The 17,183-nt window shown below is 39.3% G+C and overlaps 2 protein-coding genes across 2 annotated transcripts; both read left to right on the top strand.

Annotated features, from left to right (window-relative positions):
• The first annotated feature begins 65 nt into the window (after positions 1-65).
• Positions 66-8,114, top strand: LOC104958139 (pyroglutamyl-peptidase 1-like). The gene is made up of 5 exons (XM_010785850.1): positions 66-225; positions 1,949-2,001; positions 3,467-3,583; positions 4,023-4,255; positions 6,308-8,114. Exons 1-5 carry the CDS (start codon positions 192-194, stop codon positions 6,504-6,506), a joined length of 636 nt encoding a protein of 211 aa, XP_010784152.1. The 5' UTR covers positions 66-191; the 3' UTR covers positions 6,507-8,114.
• A 1,122-nt stretch (positions 8,115-9,236) lies between these two features.
• Positions 9,237-11,551, top strand: LOC104958140 (putative regulator of nonsense transcripts 1). The gene is made up of 4 exons (XM_010785851.1): positions 9,237-9,620; positions 9,982-10,124; positions 10,816-10,905; positions 11,372-11,551. The coding sequence occupies exons 1-4, from the start codon at positions 9,450-9,452 to the stop codon at positions 11,541-11,543; spliced, it is 576 nt and encodes a 191-aa protein (XP_010784153.1). The 5' UTR covers positions 9,237-9,449; the 3' UTR covers positions 11,544-11,551.
• The last annotated feature ends 5,632 nt before the right edge of the window (positions 11,552-17,183 follow it).

A 17,183-nucleotide genomic window follows, 5' to 3' on the forward strand; every position in this document is an offset into this window, starting at 1 on the left:
AAAATCATCATATTATTGCTTACGTAATGACGTCACGCCTGACGCAGCCTACAGGCAGCAGCAGGCAGGTTGTTTGTTTGGTGTCTGGCAGACGGAGCCGTCAGCTGTGGAGGGAACTGTCTCTCTTTGCGGTCCTGGTTCACAATAAAAACCAGAAAAAAGGCAGAAAATACTCTGCAACAGGACGGGAGATGGACAACAGTAAACGGACGGTGGTCGTTACAGGTTAGTGTTTTTTTTTCCAGCCATTGTTGTCGTGTATGCAGACTGAACATCGGGGTGAAGTGGAGGAAAAGTTGTGGAGGTGACAACTGCTCGCGTTAATGGCGTCAGACCGTTACTGCTTCACTCCGCTGCCAGACAGTTTAAAGAAACGTTTTGCTTACTAGTAATATTAACAACAACATATCAGGTATTTAGTATGTTTTTTATACATACAATTAGTGTTGCTGATAAGCTAGACGAAATTATCTTTCCGTTGTTGTTTCCTGTCTTACTTCGAAGGCCATGTAACGCTAAACACACGTTAATAAACCGAGTTTCAGTACAAATCTAATGGATCAAAGATATGTTCTTTATCTTTGACTTTATTTATGTGTTTCAAAAATAATAAATATAAATACATTTAAAAAAAAACTGAACAAATGAGCAATGTATACAATTGTCTAAAAGACTGTTTTATGTTTTATGGAGGTATTTTGTAGTGATAGTGAAAACCTGTTCAAGTTCCTGTTAAAGAAATAGCTGCTGTAGGGCTTTTTCTTCATGGTTTTATCTTAATTGTTTCACAACAGTTGGACTTGTTTTCCTCACCAGGCCTCGTCCAGACATGGTTTCATTACAGAGCTGGGCAAAGTGTTTCAAATAAATAACATAATAACAAACCAATGATTGTGTACCAGTTATACATATCCTAACAGTATTATGTTCTGTCCAGTGTCTGTGAGAAGCTCATCCATTTTACATCATATATTACATTGCTTTGCATTATAAAATGAAAGTCTGGAAATGTAACTGTTCTTTTTTTGGGCTGTCTCCTCCCATAAAAGCTGCTTTACGATTCATTTTAGGAAACACATTTTGCACAACCATTAATTTAAGAACAAGTAATGTTTACAGAGATATTACAATATAAGTCAATATTGATGTTAAACTATGGTGTTCTTTTGTTGGTTTACCAAAACAAGACTCACTGAAACTTCAGTTCCAGCCACTTTAATATAAAGTTTACTAAATGCACAAACTACAGTCTTGAATATTGAATCTGCGGAGTATAACAGCAAACAGCAGCAGAGAGTTTTCAGACACAAAGGGGTGCAGAAGCTGGCAGTCCCAGCTGATACGAGACGCGTATATTGCCTGGGAACAGCACCTTCACAATAGCGGGGCGGCTAGCAGCTGTCGGCCCCTCACTCTGCTCCTTTTCAGCTGCCTGTCAGACAGACTGGTCCCCCTCCACCCAACCCCCAGGGACCCACTGACCCTTGGAAGCGTGGTGGAAGGAGATCAGTTATAGATCCCTATATAAACAAGCCTGAGTGAATATCCATAGGCCGCTGCTGAGATTTGATAGGTCGTATGGAGTGATGCATGGAGGGACTTTTAGAGAAAGTGATTGATTTGAATTTGGCTATTCAACAGAAACCTAGACATACACATTTCAGGTTTTTTCTGAAAATCTAATATTTTGGAAATGTTAGGTCTGTGTACGTCTCAACTACTTTATAGTACAAATGCAATATTCAGCTAGTAATTTACAAATAAAATGTATGAGAGTATCTAGCAGTCATATGATAAGACATTTAAATGTATTTCTATTCATACCCGTACAACTACTTAAAGATTGCAGTAAGATGTATAATAGTATTCTGTTAGTGCAATGCAAGTTTACATAATTATGTGTAGAAATCAACCAGACAGCAACCAAAATAACGTACCTGTTTTGCAGGTTTTGGGCCATTTGGAGAGCACACCGTCAACGCCAGCTGGATAGCAGTACAGGTATGTTTTGTGCCTCTATTTCTCTTTGAATTCCCATATTCAATATATTGTAAAGAATCAAACAGACATCAGTATGAGCATCAGTGTGTTTAGGTTAAACCCAGACTGTTTGATTCATCTGTTTGCAATTAAAACATTTTTACAAACAATTTCTTGACTTTGCATAAATAATTAATTAACTAGACCTTTTACAAAATGCTTTCTATTCAACCTGGAGTGTAAACATAACCACTGATCACCCCTAAATATGGCATACTAACTAAATGAAGCTTATAATGTTTTTAGTCAAGACCTGACCTTGAGTACAGTAAGTAGTCTTCATGGTGAATTGTTAATATTTGTAATAAATAAAATAACATATGAGCAATTGTGTCTTTTCGTAATGAGCTTTTTGTGTGGAGCTTGTTTTCGAGGCGGTCACATGATGCTCTGATAGTTACCGGCCGGTTTCTCACCGTGCAGCAGTGTGTCGAGGCTCTCCGTGTCCTGGTGGACAAACTGCATGTGGGGGGTGACAGTGGTTGTCAGGGTGTCTAGACAGACTTGATAAGGATATTAAAGGCAAACAAAAGGCCACTTTGTGGCGGGGTCAGAGACGTGGTCAAACAAGACTCTTCAATAGGTGGGGGTCAGTGTCCAGGGCTGATTGTCCTGCAGGGAGATGGGGGGAGGCGTCAGTCCACTGACTGAATTGGACACAGATTTATCTTACTTATAATATGTATGATTGCATCTTTCTCATCTGGCGCTTCTCATATTATTTAAAACAATTGTGTATAGCCATTTTTTTAAATAATGTTATTTGGAAAGGACAAGGCGAGATGAGAAACTGCAAAAAAAATTACCTTTTGACTCATACCAATTCAAATAAGGATCATTAACATATTATTATCATTGGTTCTGAATAGATTTGTTATGGATAAAAATCTCAAATAAAAATGTTAAACAAACATCTCAAAGATTGTAATACAAATGGATATATTTAAAGAGATTTGGAAAAATGTCTATTGTGAAACAAAATAGCTTAAAGCTTTAGATTTAAAAATGAACGCTAACGTGCAAACTAGTGACCCAGGAATATTCAAATGTTCACAGTTTAAAGACACCATGCAAAATCCTAATCTAAAGCTGTGCATTCATTTAAAGGGTCTAGTTGAAAGTGGTGACATCACGTTAATGTAAGGTTTTTTCCATTGGGTGGGATAACAGTCAGTGTCAGTACCCTTAACCCGACATAGGGCAAATTTAAGGACATATTTTAAGGTCAATTGGCTGTTTTTAATTTACAAGATGGAAACACAGATAGAAAAGGGAAAAAGAAGGTTGTTGTTGTTTCTTATAAAAGTTAATAGATCTAGTTTCTCTACGTTATAACATAATATTAACACTAGAATCAAAGTTCCACCATTTTGTCTATTTTTAAAATGAAAAAAAGGATTTCAGCTTTGATGTGTTTGTTCGTCAGGAACTGAAGAAGCTCGGACTGGGCAGTGAAGTGGACCTGCATGTGTCCGAGGTTCCTGTAGAGTACCAGACAGTCCAGAGTTTGGTTCCTTCATTATGGAAGAAGCATCATCCACAGGTAAGAGGAGAATGTGGACTAACCTCTCCACACTATTGCCCTTTTAAGACTTTAATACAACAACTCTTGTCTGCCTCAGTTCCAGTGTAGGTCTCATTTTATTGCCACAGGATTCACAGGTCTTGTGTAAAGGCAATTTAAAAGTATGATTGGATCTACTTTAGGCCCTGAGAACAATCAGATCATGAGACCTGTTGTTGAATTCAATTACGTAAGAAAATGACAACATTGATATTCTGGTTTAGAAGGGCTCTGTTTAGTGGTTCTTGGGCTCAGACCTTTGATTTGTTTCTAATAAAAGAATAATTAGCTTCTTTCATTAGAGACCTCAGGTGCAGAGAAGATGATGCCACAGGCGTATTGCGAATAATTTGTGCTTCTTGACAGTAATATGATATGAATTCTGATGTGTGTTTTTATTGCTTCCTTTGTCTGCCAGTTGGTGGTTCATGTTGGAGTCTCAGGTATGGCCACCACTGTCACGTTAGAGAAGTGTGGCAGAAATCACGGCTACAAGGGCCTGGACAACAGCAGCTTCTGTCCTGATTCACAGTGTTGCATTGTGGGAGGCCCCGACTGTATCAACTCAGTCATTGACATGGAATCAGTCTGTAAGAGAGTGACCTCCTCAGGGCTGGGAGTAGCTGTGTCTGTCTCCAAAGATGCTGGAAGGTAAGGATTTAGTACAAAAATATATTGTCTGAATAAGCTTTTTGTTTCGCTTCACACCTATCAGACACATGCTTCAGGTCCTAAAGTGATAAAGCCATGAAAACACATTCCTGAACTTTGTTGAACACACAAATCAGACATCAACTATATTCACTCTCTGCATTGAGACCTACATTTGATGAAACAATTTGCATTATGTTTGACTGAAAGCTGAAGTGAAACTGTGTGTGGAAGTGGGATGTTGTGGGTTGTTAAAAAATAAGTCAAATCAGTCCCGTCTGTGCAAATCTGACCAACACATTATAGCCTTCATAAAACACTTAATTAGGACAATTAATGAATGTAGAATTGGACTGAATTAGTTTTAGCTTGGTGTACTTGAGGAAACTGGCAACTAAGTGTGGCATTACGTACTATAATTTATTTCACAAACCAGCTGATAAACGTGCTGACACTGATGTATCTGTGATAAACTCGAATCAGCCATGCTTAGATATTAGTTATAATAGTGGTTAGTTTATCTGATCTTAATATTGTTGTCAATACATATGATATGTTTCCACATTAAAATCTTTAAAAAAAGGACTAGACCTATTATATACAGTTGCAAGAAAAAGTCTGTGAACCCTTTGGAATTACCTGGATTTCTGCATAAGTTGCTCATAAAATGGAGGAAGCCACTGCTGTCCAGAAAAAACATTGCTGCACGTTTGAAGTTTGCAAAAGAGCACCTGGATGTTCCACAGCACTACTGGCAAAATATTCTGTGGACAGATGAAACCAAAGTTGAGTTGTTTGGAAGGAACACACAACGCTATGTGTGGAGAAAAAAAGGCACAGCACACCAACATCAAAACCTCATCCCAACTGTGAAGTATGGTGGAGGGAGCATCATGGTTTGGGGCTGCTTTGCTGCCTCAGGGCCTGGACAGATTGCCATCATCGACAGAAAAATGAATTCTCAAGTTTATCAAGACATTTTGCTGGAGAACTTAAGGCCATCTGTCCACCAATTGAAGCTCAACAGAAGATGGGTGATGCAACAGGACAACGACCCAAAGCACAGAAGTAAATCAACAACAGAATGGCTTCAACAGAAGAAAATACGCCTTCTGGAGTGGCCCAGTCAGAGTCCTGACCTCAACCCAATTGAGATGCTGTGGCATGACCTCAAAAGAGCGATTCACACCAGACATCCCAAGAATATTGCTGAACTGAAACAGTTTTGTAAAGAGGAATGGTCCAAAATTCCTGCTGACTGTTGTGCAGGTCTGATATGCAACTATAGGAAACGTTTGGTTGAGGTTATTGCTGCCAAAGGAGGGTCAACCAGTTATTAAATCCAAGGGTTCACATACTTTTTCCACCCTGCACTGTGAATGTTTACATGGTGTGTTCAATAAAAACATATAATTGTTTGTGTGGTTTTAGCTTAAGCAGACTGTGTTTGTCTTGTTGTGACTTAGATGAAGATCAGAACACATTTTATGACCAATTTATGCAGAAATCCAGGTAGTTCCAAAGGGTTCACTTTTTCTTGCAATTGTAAATGTTTCCGACAAATGTTCAACCTAAGGAAATCTGTAATTATAATCAAAGCAGCGGCCTGTTTGATTTGGTCATCTGTAGTGGCTTCATCCACTTTGAGCATGCCTCCGCAGTGTGGTTGTTTGCCAGAAGATGTCATAAATAGATTAGGTTTTAGCCAGATCTTGGTAGCTTTTAATTATACATTTAAAAAGCAATAAGGATGTTGTCATCCAACATCTAGATATTAGGATGTGAAAGAAACAAGCTGAGCAAGATTTTGCGGCATTTGCACAGCATTGAAGAAACACAGATTTTTAATTAAAATTTGAACGTGGATATGGTGAAAACCTCCTGAACAATGAACATCCTAACTACCTCCCACCCTGTACCACGTTGCCACCAAACTCAGTCTTTTATCATTGTTTAATATTGACATCCCTAGTGGTAGAACAAATCATGTATTGCTAATCTATAGGGAAGGTTTGCAGAGATGTACAGATGCTGTCCTTTCTCCCTCAACAGGTATCTGTGTGATTTCACCTACTACACGTCTCTGCACCTGAGCCATGGTCGCTCTGCCTTCGTTCATGTGCCTCCTCTGGGAAAGCCTTACAGCGGGGAAGACCTGGGCCGGGCGCTGCAGGCCATCATCCAGGAGATGCTGGAGCTTATAGACCAGGCCGAAGAGAAAATCCACTGCCAGCAGCAGCACTTCCACTAAGTGAGCTCCAGATGCCAACCAGCCTCTCCAACCCTCACCACAAAAGAGAAATTGCACTTAACCACAAGTAGCCGAACTTCTTCTCTTTTTATTTTTGTCTTTACTTGGATAGAAGGAAAACTTCAGTTTGTCTCCAGCGTTTGTCTCTCTTGGTCTTCATGTTTTTCTAGCCCTGACTCAGTTGTGTTTTTATGTCTCCCGATGGTGAGAAGATATAATGGGAGTCTCAAGCCTAACTGTGCCATTTCACACTTGATGTTGAATTGTTTCTTGAGTCCTTTTTCTTTATAAGAAGTTGTTATTTTTGCCTTCTTTTACAAAGGTTATTTAATCAGGGAACGGGTTGGTTCCAGCTCATATTCCCTCAGTTTTATTGGCCCAACTCTGACAAAACAAAAACCCTCAGTGTTATTTTACAGATCTCGAGTTCAGTAATTTAGTGGTAGGTTTTATAGAATGATATCAGGGCTGCACAATTAGAAAATATAAAGCATTGCAATTATTACCACAGACATTGGACAGATTAAATGAAACACTCTTCTCATGGGAGCTGTGTTTTGAAAGTTGTGTTTATTTAATATAATGATTAATATCTTTTTATCTTCTTACATCTTTGGATTAAACTTGCAAAAGCTCATGCTGTTCTTATTTGTGCAGCACTCATTGGATTCCTTGATCAAAAGCTTTCTGTTGCTCCCTTCATTGAATCAGATATAGCTGCTTATTTTACCTGAGGATTTGATTTGATGAAGTTGGACTCTCAGTTCAGAGTTGGGCCTGTCATTTTTATTTCTGTAGCACTTCCTTCATCTTGTTTTTACATTTTTACTTAGTCCGGAATATGGACAGAACTTGTAGCCATGTGAATCCTAGCATTTACCATTTTTATTTTCAGTCAACATAACTTTCAGACAAGACAGATCCATATGTTCTAATTATTATTATGATGCATGTGAGGTATGCTTTGTTGGTGTGTTTCGCTTTATATTCCTGAGCTTTGGTTTGTTTTGACCTGTTTAACAAAATGCAGCAGATTCCTTCACTGTTTGTGATGGTGCCTCTTCCAGTTATATGTTCTGTTTTATGTCTTTTTAAAGGTTTTTCTGTTCCACTGTGTATACCAGCTGAGTCGTCAAAAAGCCTATGTGAACAAACCGTTTCAGCTTGATCAGATTTACTATAGACTTAATTATTATTAAATGGCCTTCACTTTACTTCAGCACCCTGTGTATCCACAGAAAATCGATGTGTCTGTTGTAGACTCCATAACTAGTCTTGGGAAACAAACTACTTAGAGCTGCAGCAGTCCATTGGCCTTTCATGAGATTTAAATCAAATGTTTTTTCATCAAGTTGATCCCACTACATTTGAGTAAATTGACATTATTTTTCAGCTGTGTGTATCATTTGAAATGCCAGCAACATGGTTTGTGCCACAAGCTAGCATCCTGGAGCACTGAGCTGAACAGAACTGAAGTTCTTCTCAAAGCTTAATTTTAACTTTTTCGTTAAACTAACAACTAAAACAACTGCTTCTTTCAACAACTCTTATGGACTTGTTAAAAGAGGTGAGACGGTGAGTTTGTTGTTCTGAGTTGTAGGTGCTGATATTTTACTGTGTTGGTTTGTGAGTGCTGAGAAGTGAAAAGGTTGTGGAGGAGCTGCCCCCTAAAATGTTGCTCACAAAAGTGAAAGCCTCAAGTTTACAAATGTGATGACCTCTGACCCTGTGCCTTGCTGTTCTTTATGTATGTTATGAAAAGGCCTTAAAATACTCAGCAGGTCAGTTCAAAGATATATTACTGATGCTGTCCATTCAGATGTGTGGCTACCTCAAAAACACGTTTTTTTGTATCTGTGTGTGTGTTCTCTTGTACAATAACATTATGGTTCTGTGATTTATTGAGTTTCTCTGTTTAGGCAGAATCCTCTGAGAACTGTCTTCTGCTTCTGACATTAACAAAGCACTGTTACAACAAGTAATCTTGGCTTTTAAAATGAAAGGCTTTGAAATAAAGAGAGTTAAGTATTACAAGTTGTCTCTTATTACAACTATGTCTATTAACTTATCAGTCATATACTGTATATCAAATGCATGTATTTACTTGTCAACTGTGCTAATATAAAGTTGGAGGTGTTGACATAAAAGGCCATATCATAGAGGATAGATGTCACTATGAAGCAACGCTGTGTCGCAGATAATTGGAAGGACATCTGGACTCATGGTTTACTGTACAACATTTTTTTTAAATGCAAGCAATGTAAGATTTTATATGTTGTGGTCATTCTGCATAACAAGTATTTTTACTGTTAGCGCTTTAAGAATATTTGTGATTCTTTGGATGCATTGCGTTTACTTATGTAGTATTTCAATACTGTTTGTTTTTTATGAAGGGCAACATTTAGTATGTTGTATTGTTTCTTGTACTAAAGTAAACATTAAACTATCTGACTACCTGAGACACTGGGAATATGCCATGTAAGTGTTTAATTGTAAACTAAATAATTAGATGTGTTGCACAACTGGCTCTTTGTAAAAATGTAATTTTAAGCACAATCGAGTAAAGAAACTAAATGTCTTTGCAAGATTGATATTTCCTTAAGACTGTCTAACAATTCATTTACCCTATAGAGGTCTTTGTTGTTTTGATCCCCGGGAATAAGATCAGAGTGAGAGCTCGGTCTCCATTAACGATCGGCTCTACAGTGCGCACGTCACGCGTTGCACGGCGCAGGGAAGTCTGTCACCGTCTCACCGTCTCTACTGTTGGACCTGCTGGAGCTTTCGAGGTTCTGATCGGTTCCATTTTTGTTTTTGTTCAAACTCACAATCTGTGCGTCGGCTTCTTAACCAGTTTTCGATAAAAACAAATACTGTGAGGATTGTGTTCATCTTGAGACGAACACCGGAAAGTGCTCAGTAAAGCGAAAGTTAAGAATCGAGATGAGTGTGGAGGCGTACGGGCCGAGCTCCCAGACCCTCACCTTCCTAGACACCGAGGAAACAGAGCTGCTAGGAGCGGACACCCAGGGCTCCGAATACGACTTTACCGACTTTACCCTTCCCAGCCAGACGCAAACTCAAGGCCAGACCCAGAGCCAGCTGGACAACCAGGTATGTGGCTTTCATCTTCACGGAAGCAACAATAAAGCGCGGTTTACCGACGTTAGCTGCAGTTAGCTCACCCAGCGCTGCATGCTAGCCCGCTATTATTGGACGTTAGCTAGCTTTAGCTTTAACCGTTAGCTCACGGCTCGCTAAGAAGCCCGCAAAAATAAACTCATAAAGTAATCTTAGGTGTTTTATCATGTCTGTTTTGAACTATTCTAAGTAAACTGTGCATACTGGTGTGACTTTAAAGACCAAATGTAAGCATTAAGAGCATTGACAGCGTGTCAACACAGTATGTATCCTAGCTGCTAGCTGCTAATGTGTAGCATTGAGTTTGTTTGGTAAAGCTTGTGCTGTGCTACAGGTTAATGGTCCTGATGAGGGTCTTCACAACGGTGGAGTGGATGACTCCGTGGCCAAAGCAAGCCAGCTGTTGGCCGAGCTCAACTTTGAGGAAGATGAAGAAGACTCTTACTACACCAAAGACCTGCCTCTGCACGCATGCAGGTACACTGACTCCATGTCAGGATGTCGCTTTATTACTGAGGAAGTGAATTCAGTACACGAGTGTTGTTTTTATACTGTAATTACAGTTCTAATATTTTTTTTGGTTCCCTATCTTACACACGACCTACAAGGCATAACCCAAATCAATCCATGTTAATAACACTCAGCACAAGTGTTGGCAACTGCAGTGACCACATCATTACTAAATAAGTACAATGCTGGCACATAATCCCTTGAACAGAAAAGGATCCACAACTTCACGTTATGATCCTGTAAGCAAACATAAATACATTCATACACGTAGTAAAGGGGTTTAGCTTTAAAAAGTGATCAATACATTTATTATCTTTATACAAAAACAGACATTACATTATACATTAATTAGAAAATGTATCATCTCCCAGCCTTGGGATAGATAGTGTTGAAGTTCATAAACATAACTGGGTTAGTAGTATTAATACATTTTACGTTTTCCAACATCAAATACCACACATGTGACTTTTAGAAGTTAAGTACAGAGAGCTTTATAAAATGTAATTTAATGTTTACTATGGAAATATTTTTTATGACATGCTACAAACAAGGACCTACCCCTTTTGCTTTGCTCTATGCCTTGCTTTTGGTTACACATATTCTCGTATCTAATTCTGCATTTTTTCAGATTCTGTCTTTGTAAATTGTTGTTTTTCAGCTACTGTGGTATTCATGATCCAGCGTGCGTGGTGTACTGCAATACCAGCAAGAAGTGGTTCTGTAATGGACGTGGTAACACATCTGGCAGGTGTGTAGTCCTATTCATCTTCACATGGACATAAAAACACTACCATTTGAACACCCCGATGAATTGTATTCAATTATAAAACATACATTACGATAAATGTAGAATGTTTTAATGTTATCACCAAAATCACAAATAGGCAGACTTTTGCCAAACATATTCTGGTAAATGTGTTTAAAGAGAGATCTGTGCAATGTAATGTTTGCAGACCTTTTAATTCCAGGTGCATTGTTAGGAAAAAAAAGTGTGGTCCAAGTTTATGTCCTATATGCTGTTGACATTACCATGCAAAGAATAAATCATTGTATGTTTGAAACTGTAAAATAGTCTTTCCAATCGCCTGTTTCTGGTCTGTGGGTCAAAAGGTTCAATTTTGCATCTATCAATACTTTTTTTGCAGCAACATTTCCAGGGCAAATATGGCTGAGATCAAATAGTTTTAAAATATTTTCCATTGTTTGATTTCCAGTCACATTGTGAACCACTTGGTGAGAGCCAAATGCAAGGAGGTGACGCTGCATAAAGATGGGCCGCTGGGCGAGACTGTGCTGGAGTGTTACAACTGCGGCTGTCGCAATGTCTTCCTCCTGGGCTTTATCCCGGCCAAGGCTGACTCTGTGGTGGTTCTTTTGTGCAGGTAAGTGCGGCTTGTGCATATATATATATATATACTTTCCTGTAACCACTGCCCACAAATCCAGTATGTGGCTACACACAATGTATATCTATATATTTTCTACGGAGTGAACTCACATTTCCCATTGTTCATTTATTCAAACTGATATCTCATCAAATGCCATTTTAAAGATATGTTTAGTTATATCACTCAGTCACGCGTTCATAGGGCTCGCCCTCTATTTGCTGTGATTAAGCCAGAAAAAGCAATTGGTAGCGGGGAGTGTCACAGAGGACAAGAGTTGTAAACACTTGCATAGCTTTACCTAGGGATGCACCGAATATTCGGCCACCGAAAATGATTGGCCGAAAATTGTTAAAAATATCACCGAATGTCAGAGAACAGGGTTACGTTGATCATACTCCGCATATTATTCCGGGTGTTTTGATTTCAAGTGGTGGAGTAATCCCGAAGTGGTGAAAGTCTTTACAGTTACACCCCCTCGAGAAATGTCAGCTGAACACGTTTTACAAATCNTGGTAGCGGGGAGTGTCACAGAGGACAAGAGTTGTAAACACTTGCATAGCTTTACCTAGGGATGCACCGAATATTCGGCCACCGAAAATGATTGGCCGAAAATTGTTAAAAAGGCCCTTTCGGCCGAAAGGGCCTTTTTAAAAAATATCACGGAATGTCAGAGAACAGGGTTACGTTGATCATACTCCGCATATTATTCCGGGTGTTTTGATTTCAAGTGGTGGAGTAATCCCGAAGTGGTGAAAGTCTTTGCAGTTACGCCCCCTCGAGAAATGTCAGCTGAACACGTTTTACAAATCGCAATCCGCGCCTCTTTCTCTGATATTTTTAAATATCTCCAAGCGGCAGACATGTTGGCTGTGAGCCAGCCGCGAGCATGGTCGCGCGCCGTGCTTGTCGCCGCGTTTTGATTACGTCATCACAACAACACGTTAGCTTACCAACGTAACCCTGTTCTCTGCCATTCGGTGATATTTTTTCGGTGCTAGAACCCTTTCGGCCGATAATTTTCGGCGGCCGAATATTCGGTGCATCCCTAGTGAAAATATTCTAAGTCTCTCAAACTTGACCAATAAGACAGCTCTTGCATAAAGTGCTTTTAGTTATGATTTATTTCAAGGTCCGATGCCATGCTTTTCCGGTTATTACCCATCCACTTGTGTATTATGAAGATTTTTATGCATGTAAACGGTCTGCAGAGTCAAAAACCCTCAAAGTACACCCTGTAGCGAGTAAAACTCTAACACAGAAAATACCTTTCTATGCTGCCCCAAAACGCCTCGTTGGAGATTTCTCATCTTCCATTGTTTTCTTCCTGGGTTCTGAGACGTGTGAATACCCAAATTTTGGGTATTCACACGTCTCAGAACCCAGGAAGAAAACAATGGAAGATGAGAAATCTCCAACGAGGCGTTTTGGGGCAGCATAGAAAGGTATTTTCTGTNGCCTCTCCCTGCTCTCTTCCTCTCTCCTCTTAACTTCAGCACCCTGAATCTGTGGAACAGAAGCTGCCCCTTCCCCTCTGTCCCTGCAGTCAGACCCCACCAGACGCTTCTGTAGTTGAGAGAATTCTCCTCATACTGCCAACCCTGCATTTCTGTAAGCTCTGCTGGCTGTCAACAGCCTGGAGGGAGAGAAGCTGCAAAACTTGCTTGAAAAGAATCCAATTGGTTGTTCTTTAAAGCTGAAAGCTCACACTTGAAACAGCAAGTCAAAAAGCCTGGACATCTGATGAGGGGGAGATGACCAAGAGGTTGAGTAAAGGTCAGAAGAAGATGGAACAAATAATCAGTGAATGTGATTGGCTGAATAATCACTGTTTCAGAGAAGTAGCCAAAAAGTGTCAATCACTCCCGCTGTGAAAAAGCTGACTCTTCAGTCATAATCCGAATAATCCAATGCAAGTAGGATTACATAAAGAAGAGATAAGGTTATGTGATAATATTACTTGTCTTTAAATTGACTGGTCTAAATGAAATTAATCAAACAATTTTGATATTGCATTAAGTCATTTATTAAGATGAAATTCCTAAGCTTTTCTGTGTAAGTAAGCATCCAGGATATTTCCCCACATTTCGATGGGCATTATTTATTGTTTCCTGAATTTTATATTAGGCATTTATAATTTTATATACAAGTCCAGTACAATTAATTGATATAGCGCAATATCACAATTCACCCATTTAGATTAAATGGGCTTAACAATCTGTATCAACAGTATACAACAATATTAATATATGATATAAATACTTTAATATGAAAAGTATACAAATAAGTATTTTTTAGGTCCATGTGTGGATTAAAAGGTTTTTAAGTCACAAGCATCATTCCTCCTGCATAGTGACTGATGAAGGCTTGCATCAGCTTTTTCCATCACTTTCATTAATATCGCTTTAAGAATAAAAACATCTCTTCTGGGCCTGTCTGGACAAGAGTAACAATTAAAAAGACCAAAAAGAGTTTAAAGGTTTATATTTTCAGTTTTACATGAAGGCAACCTAGGTGAACTTTCAGCTTTGCAATATTGCTTTTAAAAACTTGAGATGCAACACTGTGAAGGCTACAGATGGTGTTACCTAACATTATTAGATTTAATTTATTTTCAGTTACCTTGTGAAAATGTATGAAACAACTCACATGATATCATTCAGACTGAATGATATCATGTGAGTTGTTTCATACATTTTCTGAATTTCAGATTCAAGTATCTGTCCAATTGAAAAGTGAATAGTTGAGAGGGTGAGAGGTGCTTTATAGACACACCTTGTTTATCTGAACATCTTATTGTGGTTGTATATTAACATGAGAGTATTACCATAAACTCAAGGTTGAATAACACGTGTTGACCCATAAGCCTAGAAAAAAAAGAGTTGGTTTCAGTCTAAAGAAGAGCGTCAGCTGAGTGCTTCAGCAGAGCACCATCTTTCACCATCTGTGCATTAAGATGACAACAAACTGGATCTCTGCTGCACTTGTTCAGCCTCTGGGGACTCCAGCCACTGCACTGAGAGAAAAGGTTTTTTTCTTCTTTTGGCAGTTTCTTTGTTCCTCTCGAAGCATTTCTCCTTTCAAGGGTCTGCTTCCTCCGACCTCTGAGAGTAAACTGCCTCGTGTCCACATTCCCGAGCCAGCAAAAGTGTCTGGTCCGGTCGGGCAACATGAAACGCTACAACTACATACCAAAATAGCCCAGCGAAGGGAAACGCTAACTCATACTGAAGCTGCTCAACAAGTCACCATATCTGCAGCACAACATATACACGGCCAAGTTTACACACTGGAAGGCATTGGGAGTCAAACAAGTGGTGGTCAGGTATTCAGAAGATGTTGACCAACTCCCATGGAATCTTTTACACCTCACAACCACAAGCCCTCATTGGCAAAACACTTTTGACTCTTGAGCTCGGGTTGTGTTAAATGACAGCACGGCACTTCACTTATCTGAAGGTCAGCTCCTCTGACTGATAACTACTCTCTCACACTGTGAAGGTGATGCAGAGCTGGAGTGTTCTCTGTATTCAGGATATCAAGGTCAGGGAGAAGCACCGAAAAAGAGAGGATGTTTTGTCTTCCTCCTGCGGCAGCACTGTTATTACTCACTATACCAATAAAACACGGTGAAATGGAGTGAACAGAAAGAGAGTGAGCAGAGATTACTGTTTATTCAAGCAATCGCAAATGTCTCTCAAACAGCAATTAAGAGGCTTTCTCCACTGAGCAGCTGGTTTCTCCTCGGAAGGACGCTGACGCTGAACAGATTTAACGGCCTTTATTGCTGCAGATTAACTGATTATGTTCCTGAAGAACAAAAAGGGAATAATTTGACAATGTAATTAACATTATTCACTTATTAAGGCTTAGACGATTGAGGCCACTTTTATACACGAGTGGTATCCATCTTCTCATCTTACTTCTGGCAATAAAAGGGATGAGTTTATCCCCCTACAAGTTTAACTATGGTTTTTGGTCATGTATAACTCAATTTGTTTGGGTACATTTTTAGCAATCAATGGCTGGGGTTAGCTTTGACTTGTGTCGGTAGCTATTGGCATGTTTGTAGATCCAAAATGCAGAAGCCCCACTGTGGACACTATGCTACAAGAATTCGGCTTTCTACTCACGTGTTTGCTTTTCACCTTTAGAAAAATGTTGTTTAACTTGTCCCATAAAGTTAAAAACTGGAATGATCCTCTCTCGGTTGTATGCCTTCGCCAGCTGGTCTACTCTCAGTTTACATCCATGAATCAATGCCTCATACATCCTAACCCTAATTCTTGAGTTTTGGCCAAACAAGTGTTTTGTGAGGTCACAGTGACATTGACCTTAAACCTCTTAAATCCTATCAGTTTATCCTTGAATTCAGTGGAAGTTTCTGCATAAAGTGAGGACATTTCCTGAAGGTGTTCCTGGGTAATGGCGTTCCAGGAATGGGAATAACAACAACAAAGCATAATGCCTCCAGCCTTAGCGGTCACGGGAGGCAAATAAAAAGTTAATATTTCTCTAATTGTCTCTAAAAGTGGCACAGGAAGTAGTTCAGCATATTTGCTTACTGAACGTTGATGTACGTGCATGATTATTATTTGTGCTGTGGTTGTACCCACCTGGTTGAATGCATTTATTGTAGAGTCACTTCAGATAAAAGCGTCAGCTGAATCAACATAATGTAATGCGTCTCTTGAGGATCGAAATGTATATCGATTCGATCCACTGCATGTCAGAGGGAAACACTGTATACTTCGATAGTTGTAGTTATTTTGAAAATCACAGTTTAACATGCAAAACCTACCAACAGCTTATAAAAATACAATGCACTGTAAGGAGTTGAAACAATCCAGCAATGGAGCTGCAATGGAGCAACTGACGCGGGACGATATGAGGAAAGAGACACCAGACAACGGCGGCAGGCGGAGGCGAGCGTGCTGACAACATCTTCACATCATGACAAGCATGAAACGTCCTCAGTGAGAACCACATCTCACAGATAACAGTATAGATACTGAGGAAGGATAAACATTCTGGGAATGAGTGTGGATTTTGTTCGGAGACAAATAAATGTTTGATGAAGTAGGGATGGGCGTATAGATCCCTAAAACGTAAGAAGTACAGATACTTAGGTGTATTCTTCATGTTTAAGCAGAGCCGGACAGCATAAATACATACATTTGATGTTTAACGTAACTTTTCAAAGTCATAAAAAAAAAAAGTCTCACTTATTTAAGTAGCTTTTGCTGATATCAATAACATTCATTTCATGCTCAGTATTGTTTAGGATAAGATCAAAAACTAATCTAGAGTTCTCGCTCATCCCAGCCATGCAGAGCCACAACACAGAGATGATGTGGGTTTGTACCTGTCTCGATGTAGCGGGAACATTTTACAGCTGGCAGACAACTCCTCTGCGGCAGAACAAGAGGAAAGAGGATCCGAGTTACACATGAAATCAATTACCTGTGAAGCTTGTGACTGTGAGGGCATTATTTGCTGACATCCCAATGACATATCTGCTAATACCAAGTGCTAATCCAATCCAATAATGTTTTCACACAGTGTAGCTATACTTCATACTTCAAGAAGACCTTGGGGTTGAATTCAATTAAGGTCAATTCATAAAAGTAAAATAACTTGA

Source organism: Notothenia coriiceps, unplaced genomic scaffold (assembly GCF_000735185.1).
Source record: "Notothenia coriiceps isolate Sejong01 unplaced genomic scaffold, NC01 NC01_scaffold00028421, whole genome shotgun sequence".
NCBI classification, from domain to species: Eukaryota; Metazoa; Chordata; class Actinopteri; order Perciformes; family Nototheniidae; genus Notothenia; species Notothenia coriiceps.